Genomic DNA, 21,981 nt, shown 5'->3' on the forward strand with positions numbered 1-21,981 from the left:
GTTTGTACACCAAAAATAACGGCATTGTTTGTAGATTTAGCTGGACTGAATTTTTCTTCCTTCCTAATTTATCCTTTGGGGGGGGTTGTTTTGGTGTTTGTTTTTTGCAAAGGAATAAGGAAGCATCAACCCCTTCACTTTCTTAGAAATGTTTTTGGTAATTAATTTAGGGTTCACAATTTGAACAGAAAAATCTACGCAATAAACTATGTGTTCCCTAGATGACACCACAGCAGCAACGCTCTGCAGTTGTCCAAGCAAGAATGAGTAGTTTGAAAATTTTTGAAAGTGGTCTTTTCAATGCATTTAACCAAATGGAGAGTGTGAAGAGTTTTCATACACTGAAGAAGAGTACATTTGCAGTTACCATAAACCGATTGCTATCAGGTTGTAAACAGTGAGGTGCCGGTATCCTGCGGGGGGGCAATCAGTTTGTCAAGGAATCGTATTTAAACTTTATACAAGCGGTACTTCCCCGGGGGGGGTTGAGGATTCTTCTACATATGAAAAAAATGACTGCCGTTTTTCATCCTAGTTTTCTCCCCAACCCTAAATCTGAATAGGTCTCTGTTGTAAACATGGTTAAATGCTAAAGAAATTTGATGTATGATGTTTAATTGTAAAAAAAAAAAACTAACACTAACTAAATACAGTCATACTGACAATATGACTGTATTTAATAGCTAAACCCAAATGCTTTAGAGGGCGCTCTCATACTGCATCCAAGTACAGACCAACAAACGTGCCTCGAAGGCAATGCCAATCAATTCTTTCCGAACCAAGATTGGCACCTCTGTTTATTTGGAATGTGTGGTTACTCCCCCCCATCCCTAAGATGTTGACCGATCTCCCAATCTTAAATTGGCGTTCAAAACATAAACTTGATCAAGTTTCAACACTTCAGACTACATGTACGACCCATAGATACATTACCAACCTTCTTCTCGACTAGGTTTGTGTTGTGATTGGGTAGATGACGGTACTTAGGTTAGACTTTGGTTGGAGCGATAAAACATACCATGCAGATATTTTGTGGCTGATATCCTCGTTCCATGGAAACTGATATTTTGGGCAATACTTCAAAGTCTTCTTCTCATGGCCATTGATCATCTTATGTTGTTTCCTCACGAAGGATGTTGATGTAATGAATTCAAGTGATGCAGTCGCAGTAGGTTGGCAACATTTCCACTATTCGGAGAGCGCCTATATAAAACTCGTAAAATTAAAGCGGTCTTCATTACGTCGTGTTTACGATGCATGATGTCACAGTCAAATTCCTGTGAGACCATTCAGCAAGCGTAGAACTTCACGTTATCAGTTTAGATAAAAAGGGTCAGAGGCTTGTGTTTTAACTTAAAATACTCGACCCAATATGCAAGTTCTTGTTACGCCCAAACCTGTCAAAGCGCATATTGTTTCAGAACACAAATGAGTACTGTGTGCTGTCGAACTATACTTGAGTCAGACTGTGTTTAGTGAATCATTAGTAATATAACAATATGCCCAACGAGACTGATTGTCAGATGCCAGATAAAGATGTCTCCTTCATTTCAGTCTTCTGTACCGCAGTAATAGAGGACATCAATCAGTCTGACCCTTGGGACACCCCTGCCTGGACGCACTTGACCTCATGACTAAGGTCACGTCTAGCTGTATAAAGCCGATACAAAATTAAGGGACTCTTGCGATCTAACGGCACTCTTGACTTTTTCTCCAGACAACTTCAAGGCTGAAACCGCCTCAAGGAAACTCAAACGATGTGGGTCGAGATGGACATGATCACGTAGAATTCGATCCCCGTGTATGCTGACCTACATGCATTTATAGGAGCTTTCTGGAAATGTGATGTTGTGTCTGCAGTTCATGGGTCGTATTTAGAGTCAAGTCCATATGGGTTCCACATCACATGGCTGCTTTGGTGGCTGTACCTGCTGAATGGCAAAAAACAAGTCATGTAATAATTTTGTCAGGCAACGAAGTCAACTTACATGACTTTGAAGACATTTACAAAACCCAAGAGAAGCTTTGTGGAATACTTCCAAACTGATAACCAGCAGTCCTGGCTCAGCTTTGTCGTGATGTTAGGATTGAGAAGATATTGATTGTGTTCAAGAATAAAAAAATTGTCAATATACAATCTTTATAACAAAAGTGAAAGTATCATAAACAAGATATGCTGGGAAGAAACAAATTTAAAACAGGTACGTTTTGAACAGAGTAAGAACTTGGACGATAATATGCAATTTCTATATAGTAACTTAATATTTAAACATTAACAAAAACATTCACCATTATGATCAAAGGTGCACTGCATTGTGGCTGTTGGTTGTGATGGGTAAACTCAATATCTGCTACACTGATAATTTATTGTGTTAACATTTCTATTTATATCCATCAAACATGGTCAATGTGGAAAAGATTTACCCAATTGTTTGCCGTCAGGGACACAGGCATCGTTGACAATCTGTGCTTTCTGGAAATGTGATGTTGCGTCTGCAATTCATGCGGTGTATTTTAGGTCATATGCATGTTCATGTGGGTTCCACATCTGTGGAATCTCCAGGTAAAATAATTAATCAAACAGATCAGAGTGTATGTATTAACCTTCTTGCTCATTAGGGGTCGGCTTTTATTTGGGCCAACAACTTGCGCTAGTACTTGTGAATGCTAATAGAGGGCGTCCTGCATGTTTTTAAGCACTGCAACGGTGGAAGTTCGAGCTAAAACAACATGTGAACTACTGTTAATTTTGTTTGGAACCTCGGGTATGTTTTGTGCGCCGGTTCCCAGGGAAAAATTCAGGCTGGCCAGTTTTTTACAAATGGTAGTCTTAAAACTTGTCTAGCTTGACAATGACCACCCATGTTTTTATGAGGTCAGACTTGGATATCAAACATGTACCACACATAGGATATGGTGAAGATTATAGGATCAAAAATTATACTTACGTTTTTCCCAACTTTGTTCTTGATTTCTTGTGTCGTGTAAGAACTTCACTTTGCAGACATCGGACGGACAGCAGTATGCAGTTGCACAGCAGTAGGGTTTCATGACTCTGGAGATAACAACGATGAACTGGTGGTTGAAAAATCCAGAATTTGAACTGCTAAAATTGAGCAAGTTGACAAATAGTTTGCTAAACACGGTAGATCAGCAACAGATCTAAATCTAAATTCCGATAGGTCTAGAAATTGTAGTGGGGTGTTGGGGCGTGGCATCGTGCATGCTAGTACAGCGGTAATACGAAAAAGACCAGTGGGAGCTTAATTCGCCACTCCGAAGGGGCCTTGTTGGTGTTTGCAATTTATTACCCAGGGCGTCACGTGCGCTTTGACTAATGGCTAGCAATAGGCTGGCTAAGGGTGATAATGAAAAACTTCTCCGGTGCCTCCTGCTGCATTCTGTTGAGGCTGTTGAAAATACACTTGGAAACTATTCCACTGAACGTTTTTTACCTCACTTAGCAAATACCATGCCAGTCCATAGCTTCATTGCGTGGGCTGCATAGCCCCCCCCCAACCCACGACAAGTTAGGTAGCAACAGGATGTATGAACATGAATTCGTTTCAAAGCTGAGCCAACAGTCTTGCACATGACATGTACACATGTCCACGCGAGTACTAGTACACTACTCTCTGTAGCTCTTATCAATTAAACCTTTCCAAGTACTTGATAAGTGTACTTTGCAGAATTTTCGTCCTGATTAGTAGAACCGAACCTTTACTTAGCATGTGAATGTTGATTTCTCGTGGTTAATCTGGGTCTCGGCTGTCCCTTTTAGTGACACATTCAAGTGTCACTTCTTGAAACCTTTTCTTTGCAGCCTTCTTGGCCTAAATATTCTCAGCTTTCTTCACCTCGGTATGGTTTTGTTTGCTTAATCTCCACTTTTCCAGCTCAGGTTTCCAGTCACAGGAGTTTTGGGTCACTTCTTTTGGTCATTAAAAATCACTCTTATGGCCACTCACCTGTTTTTTCTGCCCACCTGAACTTTCCATCCTTGGCATGTTTTCCAGACCCTTCCTTGTATATATTGTATTGTACAGTCCAGGGTATTTCTTTTAATCTATGGAGTTCTGTAAATGTTATCATCCTTACAATCCTGCCATTTTATTCGTCTCATCATTTTAATTTGGATGAATTTACATCTGTGAATAATTCACTACAATGTGCTACCCATCTGTAAATTTTCGTTTCTTTTGGTAAACCCTTGACTTCTTTAATCAAGATATCATCCACATCAACATTTTAACCTGTCAATTCGCTGCTCAGTGTTGCCAGTGTTCTTGGCTCATCCTATTATATAGAGTAATTCGACGGCCAGAATTAGAGGCCATTACTGCGGTGGCACAACGCTCGTGGACAGGTGGTACGCACGCGTCAAATGCCTCTTCGACCAACAGGGTGTCGTGATTTGCCAAATGCACGCACGCGTCAAGTTCTTTAAGAATGTGCTTGTGATAAAGGTGCCACTGCGGTTATGGCATCTAATCGAATTAGTTCGTGGCGTTAGAAAAAGTTGTCACAGATTGAGTATTACAATTACAACACGATCTTGATATTGCACAACTGGGAAATGGGGATGCAGATGTGGGAGATGTGAAATTGATGTTTAGAATATTCAAAATAATTAAATTTATTCCCCGCATTTCCATGTTAATTTCCTTCCATGTACTGGCAGCAGACGGTGTTCTTAACAATCCAGTGGTCCATTTTGACATCTTCTACCAAGCAATGATGGCTGTACCTGCTGAATGAAAAACAAGTCTTGCGATAAGTTTGTCAGGTAACGAATTCAACTTACATGACTTTAAAGACCCAAGAGGAGCTTTGTGGAATACTGCCAAACTGATGACCAGCAGTCCTGGCTCAGCTTTGTCGTGATGTTAGGATTTAGAAGAAATTGATCGTGCTCAAGAACCAAAATATGTCAAGATACAATCTTTGTAACAAAAGTGAAAGTATCAAAAACAAGATATGCTGGGTATAAAGAAATAAAAAAGTAGTACTTTCTGATAAGAGTACAAACTTGGAAGGTAATATGCAATTTTTATAAAGTAACTTAATATTTAAACATTACTTTAACAAAAACATTTTCGTTGGAACCATTATGATAAAAGGTGCACTGAATTATGGCTCTTGGTTGTGTTGGGTAAAGTTAATATCTGCAGCACTGACAATTTATTGTGCAAAGATTTAATTCACTTCTATCTAGCCTATCCATCAAACATGGTCAATTTGAAAAAGATTTACCTCATTGTTTGCCATAAGGGACACAGGCATCGTTGACAATCTGAGCAGTAATTGCTTTTTTTCCAATAAAGGCTAGTCCGTGCATCTTGTGCATATGGTTAACACATACACAGTGGCTTTTTTTTGCACCGGAAATTGGGGGGATGGGGAATACGGGCGACTCACAATAGTGCGCCTCCAAGAGTTTGCAATGCGTTGACCAATCACAGTGCGTGAAATCTGTCAACCCTTTCCAAACGCACATTCAGTCGACAGATTTCGCACACTGTGATTGGTCAACGCGTTGCAAACTCTTGGAGGCACACTATTGTGAAACGCCCGTATTGGGGGAATAACTTCCCCGAGCCGTGAAAATTTGAAAAGTGGTGGCGGGGAGGGGGAATGCTGACACCGTATGGAACTATAGGAGCAACTTTTCATGATAAGTCTACAGATGTTCTTGTACATCTGTAACATGTATTACATTCATGCAGAATCTTACTTCAGAACTGCTTTTATTTATGGGTTTTGTTGTTCTTTTATGTGTGCTGTTGAATACATTTTGGTTGTTGAAAAGTCCGAATAATACTTCACAATCCGCCTTCATTTTTCTCACCACGAAAACGTGAGGGATAATTCAGTAGCCCATCCACCCCGTCAAAAAGTGTGTGTGTGTGGGGGGGGTTATATATCCCCCACCCCCGGGGAATTACGCCCGTGCTCACAAATATACCTGCATGGTTTTATACTGGGGCAATAATATGCTGAAGAGTAAAACTGAATATATGATCAGTCAATTGGACAGCCCTAGTGCAGCCATGAAGTTGAAGCTTCAAACTAATGTGTATCTTATTTAAGATCAAAACTGACAATGAGTATGCGGCTTTCAACGTCAATTGAAGTGAAATACCAGCTATTTAATAACAAATTAAAATGTTGGTAGTAATGTTTGGTGATAAACAGTTAATATACATGTATAGGTACCCAATATAGATTCCATGAGAATACTGCACACTGAGCCGGGTTGGCACATCTTCATGTTTGTTTCTCTTTCTTTTTATTTGCTATGTTAAATTGCACAACATTGTCTTGCTGTGTGAGAACGTTGTCTTGCTGTGTGAGAACATTGTCTTGCTGTGTAAGAACATTGTCTTGCTGTGTAAGAACATTGTCTTGCTGTGTAAGAACATTGTCTTGCTGTGTAAGAACATTGTCTTGCTGTGTAAGAACGTTGTCTTGCTGTGTAAGAACATTGTCTTGCGGTGTAAGAACATTCCATAACTTTCATAGGTTACATGCATATCATTCCAACTGAACGAGTATTTCGATTTCTCATGATGCAGTTCACATGTACATAGTAGCAAATAAGTCTAAGTCAGTGCGATAATTATGGGAAGTTCCCTTTACAAATAGGGTGGTATATTGATAGAAATAATTGTCAATGTTTGAGCTTCCAGATCTTTTCCCACCGGTGAAAAACCTTACCAATTTGAATACAGTTGGGTTTCAATTTTCAAGGGATGAATGAGGTGTATGTTTTAAAATGCATTCCTTGACTTCTATTCATTAATTTTTGCGTGCAATGTTTACATGGTTTGTGTTTTTTATTCGGAAATTTCCCTATGCAAATACCACAAAGCAGTTTTTTTTCCTTTCAAAGAATACCTCCGAAATAACTCCAGGATTGTTTTATTTCATACAGCATAGCATCTGACCATCTGCAGAATGAATTTCACGCTACTGAAATGCTTCACATCCAACCAGAACGGATACTGCTTCCAAAAGCACTCCCAATACCACCTGTAGGCCTAAATTCTATACCTGACTCCCTTGACCTCGGACTGAAAAAAGCTTGTGTTCCCATTCATTATCAGGAGAAACTTGGTAAGCTATAGCCACCAAGCACCACGTACGTGAGTTTGTTCATTTTGAATCTGATTAAAATAAGTCTGTGCTCGACGAAAATGAAAGATGTCAGACGCCGGGTTCAGGGTAATTTCATAAATGCTCATCATTCTTTTCCTTGTAGATTTGATTGAAAATGTAAAACAATACCTGAGTAAGTTCGGTACACACTTCTTCTTCAGAATCTTTTGTCTGTGCACCATCACTCAAAACTTTGTCACGTACGTTCGTGTGTGTGGCACACAGTCCAATGGTTGCGGCCATTAACCAAGGGAAAGTGCTGTGTCCACACTTGAAGTGGTTCCCCTTGATGACAGGTCAAGTATGAGCAGCCAATCAACGGATAGCAGGTAACGTAGAGTCATGTACATACAAGTAGCAAGCCACTGAGTTTGTAGATAAATACAATTGACCTTCCGTGTAGATGTACTTAATTCCCCTAAAGACGTCTGTGCCCTCTGATGCCCCCAACCCCCTCCAACTGAAATGAACAAAAACTATAAAAACTATAAGGCCGGTCATTTGCGTTCAGTGCTTCCTGGACAAAAATACTTGCACTCCCGGGTACCCCTAGAAGTCACCCCAGGTAAAGTGCTGGTCGAGCTCGGCCCTAACAACAATTACAGCCTGCATGGCTACACTCTTGCTTCCTCATTTAGAGGTACAGTGGTCCAGAGACCGAGAGGAAGAATGTAGAATCCTGAGGCCACTTTATCTTTAGACACCCCCCCAAAAGCACTGCCTCTTATCCACTTAGCCATAAACACATGTGTCGCCGGTCATGATCAGTTACATTGTACTTGTATCAAATGATGATTTGGGTGAGCTCGTATCATGGTATTAGGTAAAAGATCAATCCACTGAATTTTTCTTAAATTCTTGAACCACCTTTACTCTTTAAAAACTTCCAGAGAAAAGGTTGCTCGCTGGCTCATTGCCGTATACTTACAGTACAATAAATTGCCATAGGAAATTGAAATCTGTGAATGTGAAGTAAAAACAAGCAATCCTTGCCATGCAACATTGAAGGTCAGTGCCTCCAATTACATCATAGTGTCACAGGTTGGCTCTCGATTGTCATAGTCGAGACCTGTGCCGGTCCGATAATTTGTTTTACAAGGAAAATCTGCTCGAAAGAATCCAAACGGACAGCTTCTTATGTTGATCCTCAAATAATCTTATTGCTAGAATACACTACAAATACAATCACTCAAAGTACATGGCGATATACAAGAAATACTAACAATGGATGGACAGGCAATTTAAAACATACACTTAAATCAAAACACAGGATTCAAAGCAATCCAATCAATAACTTGAAAAGGAACCAAAATGACTTATACAGAAAAAAAGGCAATCCCTTATACAATCAAGAATTAACAACAAAAAAACTAAATCAGGCTTAGCTGTGATCTTGATCTTGCTTGATCCAACTTGACCATGGAACATGGGTGCAGCTCCAAATCCTTGGTAGTCCTTCGCTAGGTCAAGAGACTCACAGATCCAGCATGATGATGGGGAAAAAGGTCTGAGTGAAAGACGGTAGAGAGACGAACCGGGTCGGCTCCCCAAAGCGACATGGCGTATGGGCAAGTACCCTGCACCAACAGAGCACACGGGTCAGTGTTGAGAAGGAGAAAAGTTTCGACAACTTTTGTCTAACAAGCAAAGTGCAGACAGCACTTGGACACAGCCTTCTCATCAGGTCTCAGATCGCTTCTGAGGAGGACAGGGCGACCTGGGCCTCTTATAGCCGGTGGGCCATGTGCTCGGAAGAATTGATGCAGTATGGTCTTTAGTCACTAAATTTTCTTGGGTAAGGAATAATCTCATCTTTCGTAATTAGGACTTTCTCAAGATCACGTACCAGGATGTGGTCTCAATTTTTATAGTCAGTTTAAGGTTATTCGCCCACTTCTTAGATGGATTGGCCAAGAAAACATATGGTCAGCCGGAAAAGGAAAACCACGGGAAAAGTGGAAACATATAAATGACTAATTAGGCAGATGGTTTCTCCCGTCCGGCCTTCTTGGAGAGGGGTGTGTTGTGGTCAACACACTTCCGTGGGAATGACACTTAGTCGGACTCAACATCTTCAAATGGCATTCTAACAGGGTCCGACAATAGTTTTGCTCATGAATATACAAATTCATGCATAATAGTAAAAAAGGTTCCAAAATACAGATGGGCCTAAATAGCAAACAAAAAAAATGAAAATAAGGTTGTGTGAAACACAGAGGGGCAATTTCAAGGATTTATATTTTTCCTGGTCCCGTTTAACACAAATATGAGTACGCTGAGCTTCGATTTGTCTTTCACTTATTATTAATATGAAATTCTCCCATGGAGCACTAGTAAACAAAATCGGCACAAATTTAGCTGAGTTTTCCTTTAGGGGGCGCACTTGAACAAATCTTAGAAAATCCAAGAATCTCAGAAAAACATTTAAGAATTTCGTGAAATTAATAAAATCCAGCAAATCGTTATTACATTCATTTACGAACTAGACTACAAATTGCAGGGAAATCAGTTTCCTATTTACTAGGGCGCATTTTAAAAGAGGTCATTTTGCACTTCAAAAAAATCGGAAAATTAGGCCCAAATAAAATTTCTTGTGAGCTTGGTAGCGAGTCCATAAACTCGAGATTTATGAACAAATTGTGAAATTTAAGATAAATATATTCCTCTGGAAGGAACTAGAGGCGAAAAATTCGAAATGCGCCACGCTGGGCTGGGGCCGCGCTGCGCACTTTACATGGGTACATCAACAAAATTAATCCATTGGGTATAAGGCGCCCAGCTCAGAAACAGAGGACGATCAACTTGTAGTCTGGTGCTCTGATCTGACAATTTTGATACACAAACGGATGATCTGACATTGGAGTTCAGACGCGACACATGCGGGACATTTTGGCCGAATTTGGCCAATAATGTCAGACGCAACAATGGAGCCATCGCAAAAGGTTTGTTTATTTTTTGGATGGTGCAGTGTATATGAATGTATTTGTTAGTGAGCAGAAGTGATTTAAAGATATCAAACTTCATTTAGGTTGTAAGATCGTACGTCAAACAAAGGCTGGCTACAGAAACGAACCGCGGTTGGCATTATGTGCACTGTGTATTGCAATATCTGCATGAAATTTCAACGTACGCAAAATAAAGAGGGCGCTAACACTCGTATACTTCCTACATACATGTACATGTACATTAGTGTGATGAGAACTTATAAACGTTTTCTCTGAAAAAAATCTCAAAAGAATGGAGAATCACATTGCCCCTTTGTGGAAAGAATTCCATATATATGGACGCAACTAAATTTTGTCTACAGTACAGTGACCTACTAGCCATCTGAAAGTGAGAGAATGTCATAAAAAGTCAAATTTAGCAGTGAAAATACTGAGTAATTCACACAGAAATTGGTTTGGTGTCTGGTCTGAACTCGAGCGGTCTGAAACCTTGAGATACAGAATTTGTCAGACTACGTGGTATCAAGTCTGATTGGTTTTCACAGTAACTGGCGAAATAAGGGACCCGGCGATGTCAGTACATTACTACATGTAGTAGTTGGCTAGCATGAGCAGGACGTTTGAACTTCATGTCAACTGCTGTGCATGCATCAGTCATTACAGAATGTTTATCAGACGTTACATGTAAAATAATAAATCTACGCCATGATGAATGATGAAAAGAATGGAATTTCTCCAATGGAAAGCAGAACTTAATTTAAAATGAAAGTAAAGAAGTTTGTGTGCTAAAACATCTTCTACTCAACTGCTCAAACGTCATACCAAACATGTAGAAAAAGGTACATAGCAATTAGCAAAGCCCATAGAAGTCATTTAGTTTAGTTGTCTATTTCATGTTTGTGTGGATGACCCAGTCACGTTTATTGTAACAACATTGGCTTAAAGTGTTTGTTTTTACATGTACTGTATACTGTCAATAAATACATTAATCTTTAGGAAAAAACCCTCTTCCAGTCGATACACTGTTTAACACTGGTGGCTTCCAAATGTGACTATGAGACAGAAAGTAAATTCATTAATTGTATTACTTCATGGTTTTACCACCTTTTTGACAGTTAGGAACAAAGTTCACTGACTTGGAGATGGAGCATCCCGTAGATAGAGAGATCACAATACCAGGGGCTTCTGAAGATGATTCCGAACTATCAACATTAGATGAGCCAGTGAGAATTACAGTTGTAAGTTTCCACCCAAGGTTTCTTCTTTGAGATTGTCTTCAACAAAAAGCTCATTATTTTGGCATAACAAAGTACTACAAATGAACTCTGCTAAAACTGGGCTCATTCATTTTCCTGCCAGTGTTTCATTTTTGCTTTTTTCACACTGACTCAATTTGCTGTCTATTGCAATGAACAACTCAATATTTTGCTTGTGAAATAGCAGAAATTACTGAATAACAACCCTGCTTAAATACATTTCCCTGACAGTGGTGTGGCTTTTGAAAATTTTACTCTGGGCTGCTTTTCTTATGTTAACCTCTTGCTTTTTCAGATGAGAGATTTGAGAGCAGTTGGAGTGAAGTTGTTCCACGTCTTGTACCCAAAACAGAGCAAAGCTCTCCTGAAAGATTGTAAGTTTCTTAGTGAAGATAAGCTTCCCCATACTGGTTGTTACCAACCCCAAATAAAGGGTTTTAGTAAGGGATGTCTACACAGGTACTACAGTGTGTACTTTCCCATTGGCAAACAGAGAGGGTGAACCAACAAGTGTAACTCCATTTGTGCTGTGTGACTGGTGACCACACAAAAATGCTTGGAGTTTGAACATGGTCAGATAAAAATTATCTGTGCCTCCAGTGTGCCATAAAAGCACATAAGCCAGTTTATGCAGGTTGAAGGCTTGGAGGGATGTTGTTGATAGCTAGTCATTCTCTTGTTCATGCGGGGAATCTATGCTGATAGATAATCAACTCACACACCGTCCTTGTCAGCAGTTTTGTTCAAAGTAAACTAAAATGCCAGTACAAGCTACATGCATGTGGTAATTGAGTTGAACTTTTTAGAGTTATGAACTAAGATCAGGAAGTAGCGGTATTTCTAGATTTCAGAAAACAAATGACAGCTCAAATATAAAACAAACTGCTCAGATGTTTAAGTGTTCCTCTCTGGTGGATTATGGAAAGGAATTGATGGGTTGTGAATCAGCAAATTGTGAAACAATCATCTTGACTTTAGTTTGCAGGTGCCACATACCTGTCGCAGACCTCTTGTTTTATTAATTGATTGATTCTTATTTTTCCAGGGGACCTGTGGGGTCCACTCGTGCTGTGCACAGTGTTTGCAATGTAAGTAAAATATTTTTCCCATCCATCCTCAACTTAAAGAATTAGGGTTTTGTGGTTACTTTTGCCACATTTGAAGTGATGCTGAAGAGTTCAGTGGATTTTTCTGGACACTGACAATGACAAGCAGGTCAAATATATCAATAGCGGTCTTCCAGTTCTGTTGAAGGAAGGGAATATATACTGTACGCAAATTATTTCCAAATTTGTATGTAATATACCAAATCATGCCTAAACATTGACTGGCATACAGATTTGAGTAAACACTGCTATTGGCTTGTAAAATGCACTCTTTAACTTCCCGTTGGTCTAGAGAAATAACTTCTACCTTTATAAAACTGTCTTTTGTTTTATTTGTGAAGATGAATAACACCAAGTTTACAAACACCGTGAATTTGGAGTATTTGTGTGGTTTAATACCATTGATTGTAACAATTTTGAATCTTCCACTTTTAAGTTTTAATTCTGACAGCATGACTCTACCGTTAAGATTGAAAAAATAAAGTTCAAAACGCCAGACTTAGTTTACGCTTGTGAAAATTTCTGTGGGCTGGTTGTAAAAATAAGTCAAGTTGCTCAGTGGACTAGTTGACAAAAAAGCTGAGACCAAGAGCTGCTGAATAGTCTCAAAACTTTTAGACATGCATTTGATAAAAAGGGTTAAATAGTTATTCTCCAGATATATATTTTGTATTATTTGTTTTGCACTTCATCAATATGTATTTGACTTGAACACTTGTGGAAATATTCACAAGCCCACTTGGCTGGGCCTTGAACCCACGACTTCCTGCTAACAATGGTGCAGGTGTCTTACCAGTTGACAATTGAATTTGCCGTGCTGAGTGGGCTGGTTCACGTGAATTTACCAGTGGGTACAATCAATGCCAAATATTTACATCTTAAAAAAATGCATATGTGTTAGTTTTCTATTGCGCCAGTGTCTTTTGATGTATCACCATTATTGATGAGATGATTCAATTTTTCTCAAATCCAGGCTACTTCAAGATTCCTCAAGTTCTGGTGACGAGGAGCCAAAGGGAACAGCCATTGAAGCTCAGTTCTCAGAGGTATTTGCTCTCATTGCCTTCGGTGCCATCATGGTGGCTCTAAACTCCAAGCTACTCGGGGGAGTCATGTGAGTATTTAATGAAGCAGTACCCGGCTGAGGTGATTAAGAATGATGTTTTGACCATTGGCATCTCAAGGAAGGAAAATGGGGAGCACTTGCCTCTCCTAGAAAAAAAGTTGAGAAATAAAAAAGGTGGAATGAGAAAAGTAAAAAGGAAAGAAAAGAATGAAGGAGATGAACATCACCAATTTGCTTGAAATTACCTCAGAGATAACTCCCATCTCCATTCCAAAAAGATCCGAGCCACACCCATGCCTCTCACCAATGCCACTTACCCAAGCCATGCAGCTCTGTCCTGTGAAGTGTAATGTACCATGAGTGCTGATACCTGGCGCATCCTGTTTGTAAAGGATCTTTGTTCCCTTGAGTTATCACCTAAAGGCCCCCACATTTCAGTACCATATTACACCTGCTTCAGAACTGTGAGGCCCAAAACCTCTGTTACTTTCAATTGGACTTCAAGGACAGAGCTTTGTACTAATGAAGTCATGCATCACAGTTTCCTATGGAGTTTTGAATCCATAATCCCCATGTGGCTCCCATAAGAAGGACCACAAATGAACAAAATGGGATGTCCTGAGAGCACAGGTGTAGGCCCATCACAGACTTCATTACTAGTGGTGCCTTCCGTTGACCACACAGTGTGGTGGGTGGCAGTCTTCCTTAGACAATTCCCAGTCGGGCTCAGCCAACATTTGAGTCAGGCTGTGCACTTTTGACTCGAAGTGAAATAAAAGGTGTCTAAAATGACCCACGGGGTGTCAGGAAGACGCTTGGGTACCCTAGCTCAACTATTGGTTCCCACAGAGTGATAGTTGAAGCTTACAAAAGTTCCATTTCATTGTTTCCTCTTCCACCGCAGTTCCTTCTTCCAGAGTGTGTGCGTGCTGGGTTACTGCATCCTACCCTTAGTCCTCAGTCTCATCATCTGCCGGCTCATCATGCTTAGCGAGGACTCCACCTTGCTGTTCATCATTCGACTAGTGCTTGTCATCTGTGCTTTCATCTGGTCTACATTTGGTAAACAAATGATATTTTCATGGTTCTTTTAGGCCTGTTTGGTATCACAATAATTATCGAAACCGCGATTTTTTTTCATAGCGAATGGGGCCTTTTTTCTTATATTGAAATATCGAGAATTTTTAAAATCCTAAAAATCTGGTCTTTTTATTCCACCGCTAAGCTAATGGAGCAATAACCGCATTGCTTTCGTCTAGCGGATTTCCTGGAGTTCGACAAGAACGTACATGAACGTGCAAGTCCGGGTGCCGAGTTGCTGATCAGCACGTCGCAAGTGCACACTCAAGGGAGCCATCGGCCCGGGATTCAAGCCGTCACAATCAAAGATCATATAGCACCGCGTACCGGCACAAGATGGAGAACTTCACCATGAATACGCGTAAAACGTTGTAATCATATGGGCACCATTTGGGTAGCAATACGCCTGTGCAGTGCATGTTAATGCAACAGGCGCAGGCGCCATGACAGGCACACACACCTGGTATGCCTGCACCTTTGTATTAACGTGCACTCGAATGGTGCTTATAGTGATTACACCTTCCTGGCAGAGTTCTCCATCTTGCACCGCTATGCAGCGTTATAGAATCTTTGGTCTCAATACCCATGCCAATATGGGATTAATCTTTACATGGAATCAAAGACGTTATTTATTTTGACTTCGTGAAAGCTTAATCACAGTGTTCTTGTATTTTTTAGTATCCAGGAGTGTTATTTTTGTCACTCAAGTCATGCTTTTATCACTAACGAAAACATTGTTGACAGTTTGACAAACATTATTTCCAAAAATTCAAAAAACAGTAAACTCCAAACAAGGTAACACCCATTGACATGAATGTTGGGGAAAATATGGATTTTGGCTCATGGTCATAATCTGATTTATGTACAATAGTGGGCGTGGCCAAGTGCATTCGGTTCCTTGGTACCAAGTGGAAAAAGAAAGCCGCTTGGAGCGTCAGTGGTCTGTGTGTTTGTAATGATACAAATTCCCAAAGATCTACAGAAAATAACTTTGTTTGCTTCATTCCACCGAAATAAGGCAATTCTTGGCCCATTTTTCTTCTTTTGGATCATCCAGTAGACGGTTCCTTTTAATGTACCACGTGACAGATCTGTTGCTGCTCCTTGCTTGTACTGCCCTTTTGTTGTAGACACCCAATTGTGTTTGAGATTTTCAATAGGCATGAGTGAGGGTCGTGCAGTGCCGTGCACACACGTGTACGTGCGTTAGTAGCTTACTTCACAGCTGAACTCGTCTTCGTTGGTTTCGTCCCATCCGACTTAATATCGTGGCTATAAATGCTTTTGATAGTAACCAGCGATGGAAGATGGTGCAGCGTGCGATACTGTAATTTCATTGTTTTTATTTTCATGTTTTTATTTTCAAGATAGTTAAGGGTTTACAACGATTAGCCGTTTGCACTCATTAAAAAGGTTTAGATGAATGAAAAATCTCACATACTTTAAATGTACTAGTATTGGTTGTCCGTTTAAGTTCTAAACATCGCATTTTATCTGGTATTTAATTTTTTTTTAAATGGAATCATACCCAATTTTTTGAGTGGTGTTCTTGGTCTACAGATTGGTCTACAAGGAGCAGATTGTATTGTGGCAATGCCTAAATGCTCTCTTCCTTGCTAGTGAAAAAGTGACCTGACCCAAAAGAATGAGTTGCTAGTTGTATTCGAGTTAAAGGCCTTTAAAACCATCTGCTAACTGTAAATCAATAGGGACCAGTAATGACCATTACCATCAAGATGCCAAGTGGAGCAATACACCATACAGGCATGAAACTTTTCCTATTTTAGCAGGATTTCGGAATCTTTTATTTCCTCCATTTTCACTATTCTCTGCTGCAGTCATTATACTTTTGGGGTCAGCAGGGAACTTTTCCCTATTTTTTTCAGTGTCAAAATCATGCTTGATCATAGAAAAAAGCTCAGTTTGCTCTTTCTAATAGGAACTAAAACCAAAAATACTCAAAAGTGGCCTTAATTCTTGTTTTGTGGGATTCAACAAATAATATACATGTATGCGATGTTTACCTTCTGACATCATCTCTTTGTTTTATTTCAACAGCATCTCTGGCATTCCTGGCCGACAGCCAACCACAGCACAGGAAGCTCCTGGCTGTCTATCCCATCTTTCTCTTCTACTTTGTGATTGGCTGGTTGATCATCTCACGCAGCGCCGGCTGAGTCTGCAACCTGTAGCAGATCCTGTTTCATTAGTCCTTTCACAGATATGGCAGACACAATAGGAAGGTGTTACAGTCGACTCTCATCATAGAGGGCACTGTCACAATAAAACATCGTTATGAAGAGCAAATTCTCAGGTCCCCATACTCTTGCATTGTTTGCATTTCTACAGTCCTTCTGGGTCACAGCAAGGTACATGTAATTGGTTGGCCCAAGCAATCTTCTCATCTGCCCGAGTTGAAGTGCACCCTCACTGGCAAAAGAAAGACAGTCTGGTACGAAGTTTTCTAACCGGGTTCTTGTACGTGTTCGGCGTGCACGCGAAGACCATACATTCCAGAATAAATTTGTTGCGTATATACTCGGCATGCTTTGCATCAACTATGATGTGACTTTGTACCAAAGGACTGTCCGTTTTATTTAAAAGCACGCCCTCTTTTGTTTCCGCTTGGAGTGGGTGATGAGAGTTGACTTTATTTAGTGTCGGACCTGTACCAGCATTCCAAACAGGTTGAGTTTACTCCACCCCCATGGGCTCAGTAATAGAGGAGTGTTTGTTATTGAGCAACCATTTTTTGCTTAGCAGCAGTCCCCTTAAGACTGGCCCACAATGTGTTTGCAAGTTTGCACAAGTTCTTTAGCAAGTGAGCTCAATTTTTATACAAAAATTGAGGTGATGCCAGTGAGGGTGCACTTCAATTTTTCATAAAAAATTGGCTACTTTGAGTGGTGCACATGTACTGGCCTCCTGAGATGATCCACTGAGCATTCTGTTATTTTCCGTGAAATAACCAAGGGAGGCTAGTTTTACGACATCACGAGATAAAGTGGGCAGTATTCGTTTTGTAAAACCTCTCACAAATTCTGTAATTTGATCGTAATACACAAGTTAAATAATATGAATACAAAATTTTATGAAAATTCACCAGAACTTTTCTAAAAAAAAATCCTCGTCACAAAATGCTTGAATTCAGCTCGGTCGTGCTAGCACCTTGGAACGTGGGCAATGCGGACAGCAGTATGCATGTGCATACCGTGCCTGTGATCATACCGTGATGTAGTCTACCACGTGAAGCCTAGCCCAGGCCCTGAGGCATGGTTGCATCAGTGGTTATGAGTAACATTTTTCATAATTAAATACAGAGGGAACCTTTGGCATGAACATAACTTTACTAGATGGGAGAGTTTAAGTCAACTAAAGATGCAACGAATGACAAACTGTGAAAGATGATTGAATTATGTAAAATAAGTTGGACTTGGGTAGTTGAATGGGCCAGTATTGCGCGTGTGCATTAGTTGGCTGGTGGTCAGGCTGTGGCTCTCACCTGAACTTCCCCCTTGTTTGTACGTGAGATTGCAATAGCATTTTTGCTAATCTGGTACTAGTGGGATTGAGTACTAGTGTCGATACCAGGTTCATGGTGCTAAGTGACTCTCTAAAGTCCCCTGACCTTCGAGGAGGGGTGCTTATACATATATATCGCGTTTATAATGTAATTCTGTTGCACCCCGACGCGACTATAGCGCGAAGTTTGTGCATGAGCTAATGGGCACCTGTAATTGGTAGAAAGTGTGTAGGATGCAGTCATTAACCAGTTTTGGGTCTTATGCTATACGTGTACTTGGGGCCTAACAGTTTTTCTGTGGTTGTCATATCCAAAGAAGGTAAATTAGCATTTGGACATCTCGTAAGCTGATGAAATATGTCTGTGTGTAGTGCTTAAGAATTGCAAGTTACTTGCGTGACATTAAAGAGTGTCAGTACGTGGATGTAAGATATTAAAGATTGAATATTCATGTCTTTCTCAAGCGTATAATATCATGTGTAAATCTGATAGAGTTTTAAAAAATATTAGCCTCAATTTATTAACTTTGTCAGTACAATTTATTCAGTTTAGTATTCAGGGAAAAGGTACTTATTTTACATGTACTGGTGTATTTAGTTCATTTGTTACCTTTTGTGCAATATGTAATGTGTAGTAAATAAACCAAGGGCTTATGCTTTGTACACGCATCTGTATTCGAATTGCCTTTATCTGCATAACCTGTGGATACCACACTGCATTACGGTCACAGCAAGAATCTGATCTAGCAAATCCCGAGAATTAACGTTGCTGCAAAAACCCAGTGAGTAATAAAACTGGAGCAAAGTTGTGGACGTGGCGCATGAAACCACCTGAACGAGAAAATTGCAAAACATTTTGTGTGTGCTCCGGTGAGGTACTATAGTAGACTTGTAGTAGATCGACCTAGGTGTCGAAAAGGTTTGACTGAGGGTGTGTATGCCTGTCCTAAACCTTCAGGCGAAAGATGTAGCCCCCCACGCTATTCCTTCTGCACGCTGTGACATTGCCCTACTCCCAGATTGTCTCTATTGCTGGCAATATTTTCTCGAGGAGGTATTGGGGAACTAGCAACTTCCACTAAAGATGCCTGTTCACTGATCTGGCCTTGAGCGCCTCATTGTAGCTCTGCCAGTCCTTATGGGCCGTTGTGGTTTGTTTTATTACAGATTTAGTGCACCAAAACGACATCTTCGTGAACAGGCAAGCGAAAGAAGCAATATTGTGGTTAAAATTGGCAAAACCTCGTTGATATTATTGACGCGGCCCCCGAAACAGTAATTGGTTTTGATTGTCCTCGGTGATGGGCACGCGGCGCACAGCCAGTGCAAGGACAGTAATTAACACCATAGGAGAAAGACCAATCAAAGATATGACTTCAGGTTCCAGCGGAATGCCTGTCTCAGCTTCCGCAGCCATCGCGAGAGAACAAGCACAACAGAAAGTCGCTGTCTGGCATGTTGAGAATTATTTCGAAACACCGCTTCTTGCCATTCAAAATGCCCGTCACTGGTAAAAAATTACGGCACTCCCTTTATGCTTATATCATTTCCATCGCATTCCTGTACTGGCTCGCAAATGCTGATAGAAAATTCGATGGGACAACGAATGTGTGGGTTTGTTGATCGAGCTTTGCCCTCTGCAAGTTTCAACCAGTCCACAACGAAGTCACAGAAACACTGCTTCAATCTGTGCCTCGATCATCCTATCTGCCAGTCCACAAGCTACTTCTTGAAGACACGCCAGTGCGCCCTCATCAACAGTGCCTCACACTGCTTTCTCCTGATCCTTTTTGATCGGTTCAACATTGTAAAATAGCGAAAAGGCTAAAGTGCATACAAGCAGGGTGGATGAGGAGGTCAGCGGGGCCACGCCCCCCCCCCATCCCCAGAAGACTATTTCATTTCTATTCATTCAAAAAGCACGGGAAAGCCCCCAAAACGTATAGCCTCACCCCTCAATAAAAGCCACAATAGGTTTTATGAAAAACTTTCCAAATTTTTGACCCCCTTTCCAAAATTTGGTTCTAAATCTTTCCTTGTATACGAGTCCTGCAACACATTAACTATGATCATAGACATACGCTGGATAGACTGTATAAAAAGTAATAATTGGTAAAATAAAAAAAACTTTATTTGAAAAATATAAGTGTCATACAAGATTGATCATGATCATTCATTTAAATACATGATCGATTGTTGGTGTAACTTGTCAACAGAATCATTTTTAAAAAAAGGTTTTATCAATCTCCCTGAGCTGGCGTTTTACACCGGTAGCGCTAGCGATTGCCAGTGAATAAGCAACAGTGTAGGCCTATTCTAGCTTTGAGACAAAATGTTTCAGGTTGATTTATTGGAAATATTGGAACAAATCGCCGAGTTCTATAGTTTCGGGTAAATGGTTCCTGGGTGTTCGATGCTTTGTATCAAATTTCACGGTAAGATATATCTTTGAATTTGGTCTCCGATTAAGTAACTACATTATATTTATTTAGACCGACAGATCGAAGGGGGGGTGCATTGGGTCTCATTTCAATTTACTGTTTTAAGCTACATTTACTTCCTTATTTTCATCCAGGTTAACTGCCGTGTAACTGTTTCAAAGATCCAAACTAATGTGGAGGCCGCTTTCTCACTGAATGAATTCAGGTAGGCCTACATGTAGGCATGCATGCTATGATTGATGAGGAACTCGTCAAGGAGGGGCCAGAAAATGGATAGAATCAACGGGGACATAACTCAAAATACAAGATTCTCAATATACCTGTCTGATGAAACAGCTCGAGTTTGTCCGTTCTCAACTTTATCGATGGTATGTACGTACTAGTAGAGACTTTCCCCGTACGTCATGAAATGGTCAGTTTGAAAATGATACGCGTTGTTTTAGAACATTCAAAATGCAAAGATTTGAAGCAACAGAGGGTTCGCGTGACTGCCATCTTGCTGGCCAGTGCTTTTGTTCCACAGGCTCTGCACAAAGGAGTCAAAGCCTGCATACTTTCCCTATACAAATTCAAAACAGAAAGCTTTTTTTAAAAGCATGATGTTGTATGGCCTTTCCAGCCACAAGCTAAGGGCTATCACAGTTCCCAATTATCCCTCGTTTCCGTCGCTATCAACAAACTTTTCATCTGCGTTTTACTTTCTGACAACAGTTGCGAGGAATTACAGGGGGCAGACTACGATGTCAGTGGTATCTACACAGTCTTTCCTACTGGATTCCGACGTGGCAGCTACGGGTCGATTTGGAGGACTGGTACAGTGAGACAGTGTATGCAAAATACGGCGAATTTCAAGTTTCTGGGGACAATTATCAGCTCAAGGTTGCCTCATACAATCGCAATAGCACGGCAGGAGATGCACTGACAAGCAAGCACAATGGCAAGTTGTTCTCGACAAAAGACAAAGACAATGACAACCACCCAACTGGAAGCTGTGCTGAAGAGGGGTCACGGTGCGTGGTGGTATGACTGGTGTTACCAGTCGAATCTCAATGGAAAGCAAAGATCGTATAGCGCCGAAGGCGCAAGATGGATAACTCTGCCCAAAAGATGTAGCTTAATTACCATGGGCGCCATTTGAGCAAGCGATACGCCTGCGCAGTTTACGGTAATGCTTGGGCGCAGGCTCATCAGGTGCACGTGCCTGCCGCGGCGCCTGCGCCTGTGCATTACTGTGCAATGCGATGGAAATTCATAAATTGAGTGTTTTTCAACGGGAAAAGAAGTTTCTGCATTTAAGTTTACAACATAACAAAAACTCCTCTCTTATGGACGTTAGTTAGTTTGGCGTTTGATTGACATTTTAAAGGTTTAAAATCATACATTATGCACGCACGCTCGAGACTGAAA

At 40.6% G+C, this 21,981-nt stretch overlaps 1 protein-coding gene across 2 annotated transcripts; it reads left to right on the forward strand.

Moving 5' to 3' along the window:
• Positions 1–7,347: 7,347 nt before the first annotated feature.
• LOC110973274 (protein YIPF6-like) lies at positions 7,348–18,796 on the forward strand. Of its 2 annotated transcripts, none has more exons than XM_087132997.1 (7): positions 7,348–7,487; positions 11,219–11,341; positions 11,655–11,733; positions 12,405–12,447; positions 13,439–13,579; positions 14,436–14,593; positions 16,670–18,796. In XM_087132997.1, exons 2-7 carry the CDS (start codon positions 11,246–11,248, stop codon positions 16,786–16,788), a joined length of 636 nt encoding a protein of 211 aa, XP_086989123.1. In that variant the 5' UTR covers positions 7,348–7,487; positions 11,219–11,245; the 3' UTR covers positions 16,789–18,796. The 2 variants fall into 2 exon arrangements, with proteins under 2 accessions (XP_086989123.1, XP_022079656.2); XM_022223964.2 differs by lacking the exon at positions 7,348–7,487 and adding an exon at positions 9,973–10,100.
• Positions 18,797–21,981: the final 3,185 nt, after the last annotated feature.

This window comes from Acanthaster planci, linkage group LG02 (assembly GCF_054643075.1).
Source record: "Acanthaster planci isolate LZ-2023a linkage group LG02, COTS_SCS, whole genome shotgun sequence".
NCBI lineage: Eukaryota > Metazoa > Echinodermata > Asteroidea > Valvatida > Acanthasteridae > Acanthaster > Acanthaster planci.